This window comes from Drosophila erecta, unplaced genomic scaffold, assembly GCF_003286155.1.
Source record: "Drosophila erecta strain 14021-0224.00,06,07 unplaced genomic scaffold, DereRS2 tig00000000-arrow-pilon, whole genome shotgun sequence".
Classification (NCBI taxonomy): domain Eukaryota; kingdom Metazoa; phylum Arthropoda; class Insecta; order Diptera; family Drosophilidae; genus Drosophila; species Drosophila erecta.
This window is the reverse complement of record NW_020825194.1, coordinates 10,976,168-10,992,007: the sequence shown is the minus strand read 5'-3', so window position 1 is coordinate 10,992,007 and position 15,840 is coordinate 10,976,168. Positions and strand designations below refer to the sequence as shown.

The 15,840-nt window shown below is 43.3% G+C and overlaps 5 protein-coding genes across 8 annotated transcripts; 2 read left to right on the top strand and 3 right to left on the bottom strand.

Annotated features, from left to right (window-relative positions):
* Positions 1-8: 8 nt before the first annotated feature.
* Positions 9-1,887, bottom strand: LOC6552789 (prolyl 4-hydroxylase subunit alpha-1). The gene is made up of 7 exons (XM_001980964.2): positions 1,677-1,887; positions 1,463-1,620; positions 1,255-1,408; positions 542-1,196; positions 436-480; positions 209-374; positions 9-151 (listed from the first exon to the last, which is right to left on the bottom strand). The coding sequence occupies exons 1-7, from the start codon at positions 1,880-1,882 to the stop codon at positions 63-65; spliced, it is 1,473 nt and encodes a 490-aa protein (XP_001981000.1). The 5' UTR covers positions 1,883-1,887; the 3' UTR covers positions 9-62.
* A 146-nt stretch (positions 1,888-2,033) lies between these two features.
* Positions 2,034-4,583, bottom strand: LOC6552790 (tether containing UBX domain for GLUT4). Of its 2 annotated transcripts, none has more exons than XM_001980965.3 (2): positions 4,280-4,583; positions 2,034-4,223 (listed from the first exon to the last, which is right to left on the bottom strand). In XM_001980965.3, the coding sequence occupies exon 2, from the start codon at positions 4,205-4,207 to the stop codon at positions 2,771-2,773; it is 1,437 nt and encodes a 478-aa protein (XP_001981001.1). In that variant the 5' UTR covers positions 4,208-4,223; positions 4,280-4,583; the 3' UTR covers positions 2,034-2,770. The 2 variants fall into 2 exon arrangements, with proteins under 2 accessions (XP_001981001.1, XP_026837547.1); XM_026981746.1 differs by having other exon boundaries at positions 2,034-4,218.
* Positions 4,584-4,599: 16 nt separating this feature from the next.
* Positions 4,600-7,418, top strand: LOC6552791 (CUE domain-containing protein 2). Its single transcript, XM_001980966.3, has 4 exons — positions 4,600-5,200; positions 5,264-5,510; positions 5,582-5,748; positions 5,887-7,418. Exons 1-4 carry the CDS (start codon positions 4,887-4,889, stop codon positions 6,071-6,073), a joined length of 915 nt encoding a protein of 304 aa, XP_001981002.2. The 5' UTR covers positions 4,600-4,886; the 3' UTR covers positions 6,074-7,418.
* Positions 7,419-7,824: 406 nt separating this feature from the next.
* Positions 7,825-11,077, top strand: LOC6552792 (transcriptional adapter 2B). Of its 2 annotated transcripts, none has more exons than XM_015154561.2 (4): positions 7,825-8,077; positions 8,661-9,536; positions 10,000-10,079; positions 10,142-11,077. In XM_015154561.2, the coding sequence occupies exons 1-4, from the start codon at positions 7,964-7,966 to the stop codon at positions 10,743-10,745; spliced, it is 1,674 nt and encodes a 557-aa protein (XP_015010047.1). In that variant the 5' UTR covers positions 7,825-7,963; the 3' UTR covers positions 10,746-11,077. The 2 variants fall into 2 exon arrangements, with proteins under 2 accessions (XP_015010047.1, XP_001981003.1); XM_001980967.3 differs by having other exon boundaries at positions 7,827-8,077; positions 9,930-10,079.
* A 4-nt stretch (positions 11,078-11,081) lies between these two features.
* Positions 11,082-14,782, bottom strand: LOC6552794 (DNA polymerase iota). Of its 2 annotated transcripts, none has more exons than XM_015154837.2 (3): positions 14,646-14,782; positions 12,960-13,931; positions 11,082-12,891 (listed from the first exon to the last, which is right to left on the bottom strand). In XM_015154837.2, exons 2-3 carry the CDS (start codon positions 13,914-13,916, stop codon positions 11,635-11,637), a joined length of 2,214 nt encoding a protein of 737 aa, XP_015010323.1. In that variant the 5' UTR covers positions 13,917-13,931; positions 14,646-14,782; the 3' UTR covers positions 11,082-11,634. The 2 variants fall into 2 exon arrangements, with proteins under 2 accessions (XP_015010323.1, XP_015010324.1); XM_015154838.2 differs by having other exon boundaries at positions 14,729-14,757.
* Positions 14,783-15,840: the final 1,058 nt, after the last annotated feature.

Here is a 15,840-nt window from a genome sequence, read left to right as displayed (position 1 = left end):
ACCCGATGTCATGCGGAGGGATAACTCATTTAATCTTAAAGATTTCAGTGCAGATTACAGAATTATTGTTTTTTGGGTGGGTGTAAGTTCGAGTCCTTCATGCATGGTGTGGAGAACATTTGAGGCAGCTCGTTTATCCACTTCGTGAGTACTATAAAGAAAGAACCGGAGGGTACTTTATGCAAAACCATAACACCATAAAGCTTACCGTATTTGGAACCGCTTATCACTGGACACGCTGAGTGCAGGGTTTCCGAATGCATGGCTCCGGAGTTGTGCAGATTGTACCAGAAGACCGCTGATCCTTTCTTGGGCGTAACGGTAATATTAATCCTCGGGAAGATTGTGGCGCCACCCGAGTGAACTTCTCCCAGCTGAAAAGGCTTCAAGGTAATACCAAGGAGTCTGTGACAAAGTTGAGTGGCAGTGACTTACGTAAAACAAAACAGTGGCTATACGATCCCCATACTTTTCCCTGGTCTGAAAATATATGATAATAATACTTCCCCAACATAATTGTAAAAGTTTGCAAAAATCATACCATATTCGAATATTCATGATAGTCATAGTGCAACATGTAGTGCCCACCTATGCCGTAATTAATCATCGAAAATGGATCGCTCATCTCCATACTCAGTCCGGTCATATCGGTTACCCGATCATTGAGCGTTTTAGAATCCACTATATATGAGTCCTTCGAAGCTCTCACCTCTGACTTCTGACCCGAATTAGTCAGGGATAATGAGAAATTACTTGCGTTTAGCATCAAATCAATTTCGCTGTCGTAAATCACATCGTGGTAGACCACCATGTACGGATCCGAACTTAGCTCCTCCATTTTTAGAGGGGCAATCCGCGTGAAGGGCGTCGTGGAGCTGTTGTAGCGACAGTGGAGTCGGCTTGGTTTTTGGACCACAGCAGTGCAGTTCTGCACGGTCGCCAACTCCTCCTCGAAGTGTATGACTTCATGGCTGGGAAATATTTCCTCTGGCTTGTTTTCTAAGTGGTGAAAGGCTGCAGTTAGCTGGTTTGTCTTCATTAACAAAAGTGCCCACGATTTGTGCACTCGGTATTTGTCGATTATATTTTCAAAACGAGTCAAAGAGAGGTTAAACCAAGCCTCGGCAAGATCATCCTTTCGATTTTGGACGCTGAACTCCCCGAGGGCTAAGCAATCGTAAGCTGTCAGTCCTGTACTGGAAGTCAGTAATCATGATGTTATTTATATATTTCAATATACTTATCCCAACTTACTCTGGCTGCGAGTATCCTGCTAAGTTACCAGCTGCTAGTTCTTCTGGCTTAAGGTCGTAAAAGGACATCAAGTCATCGATTCCGCGACACGCGTTTTCCAGGTCCAACGAGGTGGGTAGCATCTTTCTCATAAGACGGGCATTCTCGATACGCACTACGAACCATAATTTAAAGCAAACTCTTTAACTTGGAAAGATATTGGCAGTACCTAATGCATTATTTTCGGTCCTAAAAGCATAGTGATACCATTTCCTCCAACTCTTGTGTAGGCGATGTATTAGTCGAAAGCTGTTCAATGGATTTCCCAAGTACGATTCGTAGTCACTCTTCATTTCGTTGTGCTCTATACTCATATCAATTAGGGATCTGTAAGAAATACGTGGATATGTAATTCTTCAAGGAGAAACTGGGCTTATTTCCACCTTTCCATTAAATTTAATTTTATTTTCAGTGTTTCCACATAGCCTTTTAAATTGTCCACCAGTTCATCCTCAACCTCCAACAGGTTCATCAAGTCTATCGATGAGGCAGCATAGGATTTCTTTGGAATCGATTTGGTAAAACCATGGCAGCAAATTATACAAACGCTTAACACGCCAATAAACGTTAAGTTTTTAAAGCTGTACATTTCACTTTTGGGACGTATTAGCAAATGGTGAATTTAGAACATGGTACAATTGACAATAGGTAATTTGTTGCGGTCTAATATCATTAGCAATGCTCTTTCTCTCTACGCACTCAGAAATACCTATTAGCAAAAGGACACCATAAGAAAAAGGTAGCTTTATTTTAAATTTTATTAAACTTGGGTTATTAAACTAAACTTAACAGATTCGCATAGTAAGTGGGTTTAGTTCCTGGTTTCTTTCTGTGCTCCAAATGAAGCTTGACTAAATGAGTTACACCATAAGCAACCATATTAACTATTTGACCAGTCCTAGTTATGTGTCTATATGTTTTCAAACAGCAATGCTAAGTTGCAGGTTTATTCGATTTGTGTTGTTATTAGGCGCTTGTTTCATTTACTGGTTGAGGATGAGCTTGTTAAAAACATTCCTTTCTTTTAGTTCACATTAATAAGGCTCATGAGTTGAGAAAGTGCGATATTGTTGGACTAGGAATACGCTTGTCCTATTATTGATAGCCTTATATATTTTTATAACCTAAAACCAGATGAAAAAGCTAAGAATCGGCGGTCTGCTGGCATATTTTTCACAGTCCTGGAGTCATGAGTATTATGATAGCTGAGTCTAAATATGTTAAGAGTAACTTAAAATTGTATGTGAAAAACATACATTGCTCATCAAGATGTTAAACGAGCTGCCGCAAATGTTTTCTACTCCCTGTCGCAGTGATGCAAATGTTTAAAGTTAAAAACTTTTAAATAGTTCGTGTTTTAAAGAAAAGAACGACAATCCGTATTTGACGTATTCATTTTTTTAAATAAAAATATATATAGAAATAAAGCGGATTCATTAATTATCACGCAGACTGTTCGCTTAAAGCCATGTATCTATTAACTAGACCCCGCCGCCGTCGCACGGGTAAGGCGGTATTTTTGCACCGCATAATGAGCTCCCTCCTCGGAGGTCAACTGATCCATATACTGCTCCTTCACAAATCGATTGCTCGCCGCATTGAGCGAGTCCTTGAGAAACCCAAAATGCACGATGGCATTCGGGACAAAATTCAGCTCCAGGAGCGTCTCATCGGAGGGCAACACCTTCTTCGGTGGAATGGTGAAGAGATGGAATTGGTCGCCTGGCTGGACCAAAAACTCCCGAACAAACTCCTCTACCTTGGAAAGGGGCTCGTGTGGCTTAAAGATGCCCTGCAGCACAAAGCGATCGGGAAACTGAATGCGCAGCACACAGTCCTTGTACTGGTTAAGCTTAGCCAGCATGGTCTTTTGGCGCTCCAGCTCCCTCAGCTTTGCTGTCAGCAAGGGAGCGTCGTCATCTCCGCTCGAAGTTCGCTTTAAGTCGCGGAGCACCATCTTTAAATCGTTGACGGTCAAGTCGAAAAATGAGTCGGGCAGGTCATCCGCATTTTTCTTAGATTCATCCAAGGAGAACAGTACAGCCTGGCGTGGTCCAATTACTCTCACAACTGGGGGAGCCCTGCCTGGAATCTCTTCGACTTCGTTTTTATCCTGATTTCGCTCCGGGGGGCTGTGCATGGAGTATCCAGAACCACTACCCCAGTCGTATTTAGGTGCTTCTGGCTGAGGCTGCTGCTCCTGTTTGGATTCACCTGAGGGCTTGGCTGGTTCACTCCCGCTTGCATTTTCTTCGGGAGCCGTGCGTTTCAAATTCTTAATCATGTTGCTGGTAAGGGCAAATCCACCGCCGCCTCCGCTGCCACCAGCTGCCATTGCAGAGCGGGAGGTGCTGGGCTGGTCGTCATTGTCCACCCGAGGCTTGGCAGTGGGAGCTTTGTACACATTTGCCTGGTTCTTAAGGTCCTCCGGTTTTTTGTCGATAAGACGCATCATGGCGCGACCCTCGAGGATCCCTAGGGACTTCAGAGTGGTCTGGCGCATCTGCTCTTGTCCTATAACCTCGCTGCGCATGTAGACGATGACGGGGCTTTCGTAACCATTGACATGCGACCCGCTGAGCTTCTGGACCACCAGCCAAATGGTGTCGTTGGGCGAGAAGTCTGCTTGTTGGCGAGATCCGTCGTTCAGCTGGACGCAGACAAGAACGTTACTCAGTGTGCGTCGCTTTTCTGTTTGCTCCATCTCAAGGACACAGTTGTTAGGCAAGCCACTGAAACGGAACTGCTGCGTTAATCCGACCACCTTGTTGTGGAACTTAAGGCAGTGCTCCTCCGCATCGTAGCCGTGCTTGGAGCAGGCCGTCTCCATTATCTCCAGCAGCGTCATGTTCGCCGTCACATTTACATTCTGCCGCCGACCATTGGGCAGCAGGACTGTGACGCGCTTGTCCATCGGGTTGGCAACTTTTCTGCAAAGATACGGATCGGTATGGAAGCTGCGAATTAGAGGTAAAAAAAAACTCACCTCTATAGACGTTTTGATCAGAGACTACGTTCCGGAATTTGCCGGCTGGAATTGGGGTTGTGGGTGTACGTCTATCGATAGGCCTTTGTTTTCTGCGTTGCGTGACTTTCGTTTTTAATTTTCTCATTAGAGATGCCCCCTTTAAAAGACATCGGTTAGCAGGAATTCTACTAATTATGCATTTCTAAATATTTAAAGGGTATACGTGAATAGCCGCCAAGTATAAGCAGTTGTAATATATTGTAGTATAATTATTACCGCATTAAAGAAAACTCAACTATTTTGAATGCCACATATCGATATACTTCTGTTACTTCTATCTCAATCGATAGGAGCTGCATGTGTATCGGAGTATTATTGATTGCAGCAGGAAGAAGCAAAAGAAAGGCGCAGCTCGCAGAATCAAATCTGTTCAAAACGAAATTTGCATTACAACTAAATTGAAATTCTTTAAACAGACTCTCAGAAGACATGCTGTAAGATCTGGGGTAGTCTCCATCGAGTGAGTTTCAGCATTTTAAATAACGAGCTGTGAGAGAGAGCTGTTTGAAAACCGAAGATCCAGCAAGAGAAACTTCGAGAAGTCCGTTTAAACTATATAGCCATTATGACCAATCTGGAGAAGCAGCATGAGATGGTGAAGCGCAGCATGGTGCAGTTTATCAGCGGTCACATTCCAGGGGCCGACTTCAGTGTTGTAGACGAAATCGTGCTTTCGTACATTATTTCGATTTTGGAGGAGGCCTCCCAGGACCCGTGCTTCGATGTTGAGGGCTTTGTGGAGATGATGGGAGCTTACTTCGAGGAGTTTTCCACCATTGACCAGGGCATCATCTGTGACTGGATCTACAAGCTAGCCAATGAGCTTACTGATATGGAAAAGAACCAGGAAAACCCAGATGCCGTAAACTTATCGCTAAAGTACGTTTTCAGCCGCATTCTTTCGCCAGAAGTTTTTACATTTATTATTTACTATATCTGCAGCTCCCTGAGCCTCTCCAGCATTATTCCGGAGTCCAAGCTGCGTGCTCGCAACTCGTCCACTTCCGAAAAGGACGAGCTCTCCTCGAACAGCAGCAGCAGTGGCGGCTGTGGCGGCAACAAGCGTTCCCAACATCTTTCGGAGACTAGCGATGGAGGCTCTACCGACAGCTCAAGCTCCACTTGCGACTACTTTCTGGACGAGACCGAAGTGCTCCAGGAAATGTTTCCTGATTCGGCAATTGCCGAGGTAAGTATTAGCTTAAAGTCAAATGTAAGGTTTTTATTAATACTGTATAATGAATTTAAATCCTTTCTCAGATCAAGCACTGCATCGCAATTTCGAAGGGCGACATCGATAGCGCCACCCAGATACTCTTGCATCGTCAAGAGACCAACCAATGTATTACTGACAAGTCGCATACTACTTACATTAAAAAGAATGTAGTCGTCGACGATAATGAACTCAAGAACCGTATTATCGCTAGGTAAGTGTACATTTTAAAAAGCAAATCAGCGCAGCAATATATAAAAGCATGTAATTTAACCTCAAATATGCAATTTTTCAGAATTTTTATATCTTTAGTTTACAAATATTTAATAGTTTTTTTATTTGCCCCATCTAGGTACTCCTATGTTGACAAGAATGCCACCCAGCGCGAGTACAAGCCGGTGGTACCGAAGATGGAGCCTCGCAAGCTGGTTCGCTACCGGGATAATAAAATCGTTTCGCTTAAGGGCGAGCGGTACACCGAGATTAAGCGTGACGAAGATGCTGAGTTAAAAAAACCCAAGAAGCAGATTCAACCGTAACTAAAGAGGAACAAACCCCTCTTCAAGTATTTTATCAAGAAGCAAATTAATCCACACCCCAGTAACTTATCCGCACCCACGAGAACGATCTTCGCCAGTAGCGGTAGCTGCAGATCCAACGACACCAACAACAACAGGCATCCTCAAATCGAGCACAGTGTATGCAATCAGATGCATATTGTTGGGCTGAGCCATGTCAGCACTTATTCCAGCTTCACCATACCAGTGATCCCCGCCAAGCTTAGCCAATCTTTAGATGCTTCCCAAGACGATGACGATGAGCAGCGAGAGTTTAGAGACAAAGACGAGACACCGAGCTCAGCGAATCGGTTCCCATATCCGAGTGAGTATGGTGCAGAGTTTGTGGCATCGGCCGGCATGCTGGTCATACTGTTGCTAGTTGGCCATTGCCACTGGACCTCGAGCCCTCATCGCGCTAATGCCCAAGAAAAAGACACAAAGACTTTACATACCAAATTAGTTGATAGTTATGCTTTAGGACTACTCGCTTATGCAAATTTCAAGAGCCCATTCTCCGCGGGCGCCTGCTTATGAGTCTTATTGCCGGGAGCAGGCGGTTCAGACGGATCTGGACATGGATCTGTTTCCGTTGCCAGTCGTGAATTATGACGACAGGGGTCGCGCCTGCGCTGTGACTTTTCCTTAGTTCCTTACGCAAGCGAATTCAAATCGAACCGTATCTGTGAAAATCGTGAATCTCAAACTCTTGAATGTCCTCGAACAGTATTGTTAAACCTACTTTAATCCCTAGGATCAGACGCAGGTGCGACACCAAAACCGAATTTGGCGCTCAAATAGGCTTATTTAGTCGTTTTTAAGTACTCGAATTGATGAATTTTGTTGGCCGTGTGCGTGTATTGGAAACGCAGCTGCACAAGAAACTTGCCATATCTGTTTAGGATTTGTTAACCCATTTTGTATCGTGTAACTCGTTTTGTTTTTCTCTGGTCCAAGCTAACTAGCAAGAGTAAACTAGCAACAATGCCACCAAAGTCACATGCAACACAAACTAGTCCTCACCGCCCACTGAGATATCTGGAACCCATAACAATTCGGCTACTGCTCGGTGTAAGACAGCAATACTAACAATATTCAGCATATACAAATGTATGAACTAATCGAATAATCAACTATTTATACAGCGTAGCCTACCCCAAATCCTTCCCAATAATTGTAATGATTGTAACCTACAATATCACGGCAGTCCCACACCCTATTCATGTTAGATGTAAGCACACGAAATATTTTCCGGCAATTTTAATTTTAATTTACCCTTTTTGTTTGATACAAAAGATATAACAACATTTAATAATTTCTTGTAAGTCTAGTATTTATTATTTTAATTTAACAATCAAATATTTGTATTTATGTTAACCTGGTTTTGGTTTGATATTCACATCTTATATTTTAGTTTTATATATTATTTTTGTGATATTAACGTAAAAATCAACTTTAAAAAAGGCAAAACACTCGAATTAAACTTTTGAAATTATTAAATAAACTACTATCAATATTTAATGCATAATCAATGGAGTTTTAAATATGTATGATGCTCAAAGTTGCGTGTGTTTAATGATGTATATTTTAATGATTCGATTTCTAACTACAATTAAGTAGGTTGGATTTTCCTTTTTTGTTTTGCGTTTTATCTGAAAATAACAGGATTACACACTATTTTGAAAAATAGCTAGAAATTGCTTAAAAACGCTATATAGGCGGCACTGTTCTGAAGAACTGGTTCGTTGGCAGTTGTTGTATATACGAATTCCAAGTCGAGCAATATGGCGTTGTCTTCGCGTCTGGTCACATTGCTGGCATAAGTTTTTTTCGCACAGCTCATAATTGTGAAAATCCACGTTTTGGCCTAAAATGACCACGATTGCGGATTTATTCACAAAGTATAATTGCACAAATTGCCAGGATGATATTCAGGGCATTCGAGTGCACTGCGCGGAGTGCGAAAGCTTCGATTTATGTCTGCAAGTAAGTAACTCACACATACACGCCGTCGAGCGACTCACGTATAAATGTGTGTAGTAGGGTGGGTCGTTTTTATTTGAGGTTCTAGAAACTTGTATGTGGATTTTTAAAAATCAAAACAAATGTTTGAATCTACGTGGTTTTAAAATATGTTGCGTCATTATAATAAATGCAATATGAAATATGTTAAAGATTCCAAATGAACTTTAAAGTAGTAAGAAAATAAACAAAATTGCAAAAAATGAATATACAAAATATAGAAACTGGTCTTGCTCTTCTGAATATATAGTATATTTCAAGGTATTTTACGAGGGTTGATGAAAATGTGTACTACAGTTTGATCACCAAATTGGCAAATGTTTGAGGTTCTATTTTCACCTCGATTTTTCTTTTTCAATATAATCGACCCACCCTGTTGCACCCAACTCGCACAATCTAGAGATGCGTTGCATATTTGGAACCAAAAAACTGACTCATCTAGGCATACAAATACAAATACACACACACAACCGGCAATTTCACCATGTTGATTAAAAAACAGCTGACTCTGTATTTATGTTGTACTATTGTTTACCTTTTTGCGCAGTGCTTTGCCGCAGGTGCGGAGATCGGAGCCCATCTAAATAACCATGCGTACCAGTTCATGGACACTGGCACCTCCATATTGAGTGTATTTCGGGGGAAGGGGGCGTGGACGGCACGAGAGGAGATCCGCCTGTTGGATGCCATTGAACAGTACGGCTTCGGAAACTGGGAGGACATCAGCAAGCACATCGAAACAAAGTCGGCGGAGGACGCCAAGGAGGAGTATGTGAATAAGTTCGTAAATGGCACTATTGGGAGGGCCACTTGGACGCCGGCCCAGAGCCAGAGACCCCGCCTTATAGATCACACAGGAGACGACGACGCTGGTCCTCTGGGCACCAATGCATTGTCCACCTTGCCTCCCTTGGATATCAACTCCGATGAGGCCATGCAGCTGGGCTACATGCCCAACAGGGACAGCTTTGAACGGGAGTACGATCCCACGGCAGAGCAACTGATCTCTAACATCTCGTTAAGCTCCGAGGATACGGAGGTGGATGTGATGCTTAAGCTAGCCCACGTGGACATCTACACCCGCCGACTCAGGGAGCGAGCTCGCAGGAAACGGATGGTCAGGGACTATCAGTTGGTATCAAATTTCTTCCGCAACAGAAATTATGCTCTGCAACAAGGTCTCACCAAGGAGCAGCGCGAGTTCCGGGATAGATTTCGTGTCTACGCCCAGTTCTACACTTGTAACGAGTATGAGCGGCTGTTGGGATCACTGGAGCGTGAAAAGGAACTGCGAATTCGACAGTCAGAGCTGTACCGATACCGGTATAATGGCCTGACCAAAATTGCGGAATGCACCCACTTTGAGCAGCATGCCGCAACAGCGACGCACCGAACTGCTGGACCTTATGGCCACGGGAAGACCGTAAGTGTAAGGCTCCACAACAGGGGTGCCGAAATCGAACTATCCAAACATAAATATTTGATTGGTACTCGAAAAACAGAACTACCACTCTGTTTTTTAATTAAAATTCAAAATATATTTAATTTTTGATCTATCGTTTCAAAAAATTTAAAACCCATGCTGGGGTTTTAGCTTTATAATTTTATAAGCAACAAAAGATATGTAAATGAATGTGAGCTACTAAAAACAGAGTTTAGACTGGTTAGATTCGATTTCAATTCCCTTGGAGTAAGCTTTTCCCACTGAGAATGCATGACGAGTTGAATATCGTGTGTTCTGCCTTGCTTTAACCGTCCCAATCTGACCTGACCCAACTCTTACAATCGCTTTTCCGTCTTGTCTCACGATATTCAGCTCCACTGCATAATAAACGCGCCAAACAACGAGCGTTCGAATGGTTCTATAAGACAATGTTTAACCACAGGACCACACGCAACCATCCAATGGAAGTCATCGGCCGCCAAGCTCTTCCTTGCACTCCCCACAACCGAATCTCAGAAAGGTGTAAGTATTCTGTCAAAAAGCTTCATTTAGAACTTAAATAATAATTTGTTTCGTTTGTTTAGCGAAATGTCAAGCGGCGCCGAGGTAAGTTCAAATTCAATCGCACCAAGAAACACGCTCCACATCGTCGACCCGACCTGCTCCGGCGCATTATTGCCCAGCAAAAACTACTTGGATAGCTGTCGGGGATCGTCGGCAGCTACGATGCTGCAGACGACGGGAATGGGAACGGGAATGGGGATAACAGTGGACTCGGGAGCGACGACGGGAGTGACTTCCACGGCTACGACGATGGCGAATCTGCCCACGAACTCGGCGAAGGGAAGCCAACAACATCTGCAGCCGCTGCAGCAGCATCATCAGCTTCTGCAAAGCGGCAACCAGCACAAAATGCCAAACGAGGCCGTCGGCGGAGGCAGTGAGCAGGTGCCCAGCATGAGCCTAAGATTGCGCACCCAGCTGAAGGAACTGAAGCATCTGCCCCAGCCGCTGGGCAGTGAACTGCTCAGTCACAACGAGCTTGATCTGTGCAAGAAGCATAATATTACGCCCACCACCTACCTCTCGGTTAAGACTGTCTGCTTGAGCGGAGCACCATCGCTGGGCAGTCCTATGGAGACTTCGCTGCGCAAGTTCTTTATCAAGTGCGGCTGGCTGAGCCACTGAACACATCTTTCAACTTCCCGCGCCCCTTCGAATAAGATCTACACGCATTTATAAGGACTTCACTTTATTTTATTAGTTAGAATAGGTTAAAGACATTTTTATACTGTTCAACTATCGTTGCCATTTTCATCGAGGTTAAAACTAAAAAAACTGAAAATCAATTTACTTGTATCAAGTCAAGCTCAATTACATAAAGTTTTGTTCCTTTGAGTGAGAAGTCGGGATTCAGATATTCTGTATTTACTAAGCTTAAGTAGGTGACCCAACCAATTGAATATGTATGATATGAATTGTAAATGAAGTAATAAATGTAATAGTGAATGTGCAACGAGGACGTGAATTGTTTCTCGAATCTCACAGCTGCCAGGAAAACCGCTTTGGACTGAACGCCGCTAGGATGTGTATGAAGTAAGGTTTTGTGCAAATAGCTATTGTGTAAGCCTCTGAAAGCGGTACTACCGCGCTGAGTATTCATATTTAGATAGTTTTCTAGGCAAGAAACTGAACGTAAGAACTCTTTTAATATTCACTGTATTAGACTTGCCAGCGAATAATTAATATTACTGAGGAATGGAAAACAATGCTGGAATAATAAATATTAATATTTAAAATGTTACCACATTTGGAATGTTTTATACATTTGTGAAGATTAAAACAATTTTTAAGGAGTAAACGGTTTTCTAATGATTATCCTTGATAAACAATTTACTTATTCAGTTCTAGAAATCTACCACTTTAGTTATGCATCCTAACTTAAATTTGTCCAAAGCAGCGCCCTAAAGCTTTGCAATCTGTAACCGTATACCTACAAAAATATATCATATATTTAAACAAATTTATTCTCTTTACACTTATAACGATTAACGACGTGATGCTGGGCTGCACTGCATCACTTATTCCGAAGAAAGTAGCGATACAAAGTGTTCTTCTGGCCGCTAGCGGTAGTAGCAGTTGCTGGGGCTCCACTGGCAATCGCTGCGCTTGTAGTGGCACCGGTCCCATTCGTTTGCTCCACAGCCGCCACCAGGGAGCTGCGCCACGATGCGATTAACTCGGTCTGCAGCTCCACGGGTAGCTCTTTGAACACTTCGGTATCCACACCCGCTGGACAAGCTATATGCGTAAGGGCATCACACGTGGCCGTACTACTAGTATTGGTAACCACCGCTGTCGTGGTGGGCGAGGGAAACGACATGGTTGGTGTGCTGGGTGCGCTCATTGCCATGGAATCGTCCATGGGAGATGGAAGCGGCGAGGAGGTCGTAGAACTTGCATTCGAACTCAAGCGACTGGCAGTGCGTGTTGTAACAAAGCGTAGACTGCCGTCGATCCTTTGCAGCAACGTGTTTGGTGGTTGGACGGTGCGGAAGCGAGGCGCAGGCGCGGACGTAGAGGTAGACGGCGTGGTGCTCATGGGGAAGTCCTTCTCGCTATCCCGCGAGTTTAAACGCAGATCACAGACGCGCAGTTTGCTGGGCGAAGCTACTTCGGCGGCGGAATCTCCCACATCTGCTGCCAACCGACTGCGCTTAGATACTAGCAATCGGCCAATGCGACTCTTTTTCGGCGAGGGTTCCACCTCAGTCTCAGAGAAGTCGCTGAAATCCGAATTGGTGGCCGCTGATTCGGAACCGTTATCAAGGAGCATGGGCACTGGCGATGCAGTAGTGGCTCTTCTCCTATAAAACTGATCGCTTGGTTTGAATGTTGTTGGCGAGGAGCGGAAGGCGCATTCATCTGATGTGGGACTCTCCGCTGTGGGACTTGTGAGACTCGTATTTGTCAGTGAGGTGATAGACTGTACCTCAAGATCCGCCTTCTTAATCAGAAAATTAGCAATTGATGACGAGCCAACCTTGCGCTCCTGGAACTTGGAGAATGCCAGACCCAGTAGAGTTATGTTGAAGGGCTTGCTCATATCAACTATTCGCTCAAAAAGTCGCATCACAATCTTGAGGAGTTTCTCCTGGGCTCCATCGGCCAGTTGTACCTTGCTTACTCCAGTTTCTCCTGGACACATGGAGGTTTTAAAAAGGGAGGGTAGAATGTTGGCTTGTTTGGTTTCACGGTGGCTGCTCTTCTTCTGGGAATCGAATTTGCGCAGCACCACCTTGATGGCAATAGGTACTCTTCCATCCTCTGCAACCTTGGTAATTAAAATATTTTCGTTAGTTTGGTGTTACCGAACTTACTTATAAATGACGTTTAACTTACTTGCTCCACGAGCCGCTTGAGCAGCATGCGAAACCTTTCCTCAACATCGGTTCGTACGGATATTGGCTTACAGGCATCTTCCATTCCAATGGTCTTGGGTTTTCCGGTGGGACGGACTGAGCTCGTATCACGACCAAAGGCCAGATCCCGCAGTCGGGTGGCAGTTTCAAATCCGAATTTCTTCCGCATTATGTCCATGTCGCACTGCTGCAGCTGCTCAACGGATGACATACCCGCTTCCAGGAGAAGGCACTGCGTCTTCTGACCAATCCCAGTGATTCGCTTTAGGTCGCCAAGTTCCCGCATAAACTGCTCTGCATAGGTGGAAACAAGAACGGTCTGCTGATTAGGTTTATGACTACTGCCGACTAGCTTGGCCAGCAGCTTGTTATAGGCGATTCCAGCGCAGCAGGTAATCCCCAGCCGGAGCTTGAGTTCCTCCCTGATTTCCTGGGCGACCCGAGTACCGATGGCCAACCGCTGGGCACAGCCGCAATCGCAATTTGATAAGGGAGTGCCATCCGCCGGATACGTGTGACCCACCGGCGGTTTCAACTGGGCCTCAGCTACGTGAGCCTGTCGCAGTTCTACCAGCGCAGTCACATCCATATAGTTCTCATCGAAACCGAGCTTCTCCACCAGGGGAGTGTAGTTAAGCAGAAGGTCAAATATTCTTTGCGACATCTGCCGATAGGGGGTGAGGTCCTCTCCATTGACCAGAACCAAATCGGGACAAATGCGCTGTGCCTCTGCAATGAGCATCAATTTCGCCACTCCTTTGGCCCGCGCCACATAGTTGCAGGTGACCACGATGTTCTTCTGCTGAATCCCCAGAGCCTTCGACCGCAGCGTTGGATCCCGAATCTCCTCCACCTGAGCGTAGAAGTAGTCCATGTCCAGGTGGATAATGGTGCGCTGATGCGCCTCGCTTTTACCGAGTACGCTAGCGAAGTCCATGACGGTTTTAATCGCCTGAAATTGCAAAAGGTCATGAAATAGGATTCATAGAGCTGGTCATAGGACTGTAATTGCTATGGGATGCCCTGTATGTGCGTTAGAAGTACACTTGTCTAAAATAAGTATCCTTTGGATCCTTAAAAATATCCGGGACCGTAAGCAGTAAAGTGTACTAAATTGTAAAATCTTCTATATGAAAACGTATAAATTCGCATTTTTGTTACAACTCCGCCATTGTTTCGAAGTTTACAAATATAGATGAATAAATCAATTATTTCTGTGACGGAATGTCACAAAAAGTCATCTAGAAATTGGTAAGGTTCAAAATGGAAGACAAAACCTTGAATTCTTCCAGCAAACCCTCAATTTTACAGGGTATTCTGATGCATGTTGGGTGGCTGGTGGTGAAACAAAAGAGAGAGAGGGAGAGAGAGAATGTGAAATCGGTTTCTTTGCTGCTGCCACTGTTGCTCTCCTTTTCTTCTTCTTCCACTGCCGCCGCCGACTTTCTAATCAAACATTGCGAAAAACATTCGATCCAAACGCCAACGCGCACACACACAACCCAGAATTAAGTGCCGGCTAAACAATTACAACGAACCACAACAAAATATTGCACATAGTTGTCTGTTTGGCGATGACGCATTAGTTTGTGGACGAAAAAACAACGGATTTCGCACACGACAGGGAGCCTAACCCTTTTTGGGTTTATCATTCCCCTGAACTTACCGGTGTATCTTAATAACACGATTTACCACCCAAATGCAGAAAACTGCAGTAAAATATTACTTTTAATTGGGGTTTATATTTACCTTGAAATCTAGAGCTGGAAGTACAGCGATGGCACTAACGATAAGTCAGGCAATCGATATAAAATTGGTAGAATTCAGGGTGGCAACTCGTGTAGAAATAGGGTGCATAGCTCCCGACTTGTTTAAGAGTTAAACTGGCAACATCCAAAATGTTTTAGAAATCGATATGGCAACTCGACAAAAGAGGCGATTCGCGCGAAAGTACGTTATTTTCAAATTGTAATGTATGAACTGAAAAGTTTTAGATAATATGTTTGATTACGTATATTTTTTGTATTCTTTTGACGAAAAGGTGAAAGTATATGAAAGTGAAAGTGATGAAAGTATATCACTGTATTGAAATACAAAGCACATATGGTTACATAATTAATATGACATGGATATACATATATTAATATGTGGAATATGCAAATCAAAACAAAAACAAGATAGAATGCTATAGTCTATTTCCCCGACTATCACATACCACTTGTAGTGAAAGTGCAAAAAAAAAAAATAAAAAAAAAATTTTTTAATTTGAATGCAGATGTTTAGAGAATTGCGCCAGAAACATTTAGAGGTATGCCACTTCAAAATCCGATTAGAATAAGTTGAGTTATGGAGTTTAGAACTTCAGCCTTGGGGCATTTCTTCATTTTTTTGAATTTCTTCAACATCATACATCAGAAAAATGACAAAAATAATTAAAAAAAATAAATTTTTAAATTTGAATGCAGATGTTTAGAGAATTGCGCCAGAAACATTTAGAGGTATGCCACTTCAAAATCCGATTAGGATAAGTTGAGTTATGGAGCTTAGAACTTCAGCCTTGGGGCATTTCTTCATTATTTTTAATTTCTTCAACATCATACATCAGAAAAATGACAAAAATAATTAAAAAAAATAAATTTTTAAATTTGAATGCAGATGTTTAGAGAATTGCGCCAGAAACATTTAGAGGTATGCCACTTCAAAATCCGATTAGGATAAGTTGAGTTATGGAGCTTAGAACTTCAGCCTTGGGGCATTTCTTCATTATTTTTAATTTCTTCAACATCATACATCAGAAAAATGACAAAAATAATTAAAAAAAATAAATTTTTAAATTTGAATGCAGATGTTTAGAGAATTGC

What these genes read in the sequence shown, in the direction of transcription:
- LOC6552789 (XM_001980964.2), bottom strand. Translation starts at nt 1,882, where the DNA reads ATGTACAGCTTTAAAAACTTAACGTTTATTGGCGTGTTAAGCGTTTGT. An exon ending in GCAGGATACTCGCAGCCAGA is followed by an intron (nt 1,197 to 1,254) that starts GTAAGTTGGGAT and finishes ACTGACTTCCAG; the next exon opens with TACAGGACTGACAGCTTACG. An exon ending in TAGCCACTGTTTTGTTTTAC is followed by an intron (nt 375 to 435) that starts GTAAGTCACTGC and finishes AAGCCTTTTCAG; the next exon opens with CTGGGAGAAGTTCACTCGGG.
- LOC6552790 (XM_026981746.1), bottom strand. Translation starts at nt 4,406, where the DNA reads ATGAGAAAATTAAAAACGAAAGTCACGCAACGCAGAAAACAAAGGCCT. An exon ending in TGATCAAAACGTCTATAGAG is followed by an intron (nt 4,219 to 4,279) that starts GTGAGTTTTTTT and finishes TTTGCAGAAAAG; the next exon opens with TTGCCAACCCGATGGACAAG.
- LOC6552791 (XM_001980966.3), top strand. Translation starts at nt 4,887, where the DNA reads ATGACCAATCTGGAGAAGCAGCATGAGATGGTGAAGCGCAGCATGGTG. An exon ending in GCCGTAAACTTATCGCTAAA is followed by an intron (nt 5,201 to 5,263) that starts GTACGTTTTCAG and finishes CTATATCTGCAG; the next exon opens with CTCCCTGAGCCTCTCCAGCA. An exon ending in CTGATTCGGCAATTGCCGAG is followed by an intron (nt 5,511 to 5,581) that starts GTAAGTATTAGC and finishes ATCCTTTCTCAG; the next exon opens with ATCAAGCACTGCATCGCAAT.
- LOC6552792 (XM_015154561.2), top strand. Translation starts at nt 7,964, where the DNA reads ATGACCACGATTGCGGATTTATTCACAAAGTATAATTGCACAAATTGC. An exon ending in GCTTCGATTTATGTCTGCAA is followed by an intron (nt 8,078 to 8,660) that starts GTAAGTAACTCA and finishes CTTTTTGCGCAG; the next exon opens with TGCTTTGCCGCAGGTGCGGA. An exon ending in CTTATGGCCACGGGAAGACC is followed by an intron (nt 9,537 to 9,999) that starts GTAAGTGTAAGG and finishes GTTTAACCACAG; the next exon opens with GACCACACGCAACCATCCAA.
- LOC6552794 (XM_015154837.2), bottom strand. Translation starts at nt 13,916, where the DNA reads ATGGACTTCGCTAGCGTACTCGGTAAAAGCGAGGCGCATCAGCGCACC. An exon ending in TCAAGCGGCTCGTGGAGCAA is followed by an intron (nt 12,892 to 12,959) that starts GTAAGTTAAACG and finishes TTAATTACCAAG; the next exon opens with GTTGCAGAGGATGGAAGAGT.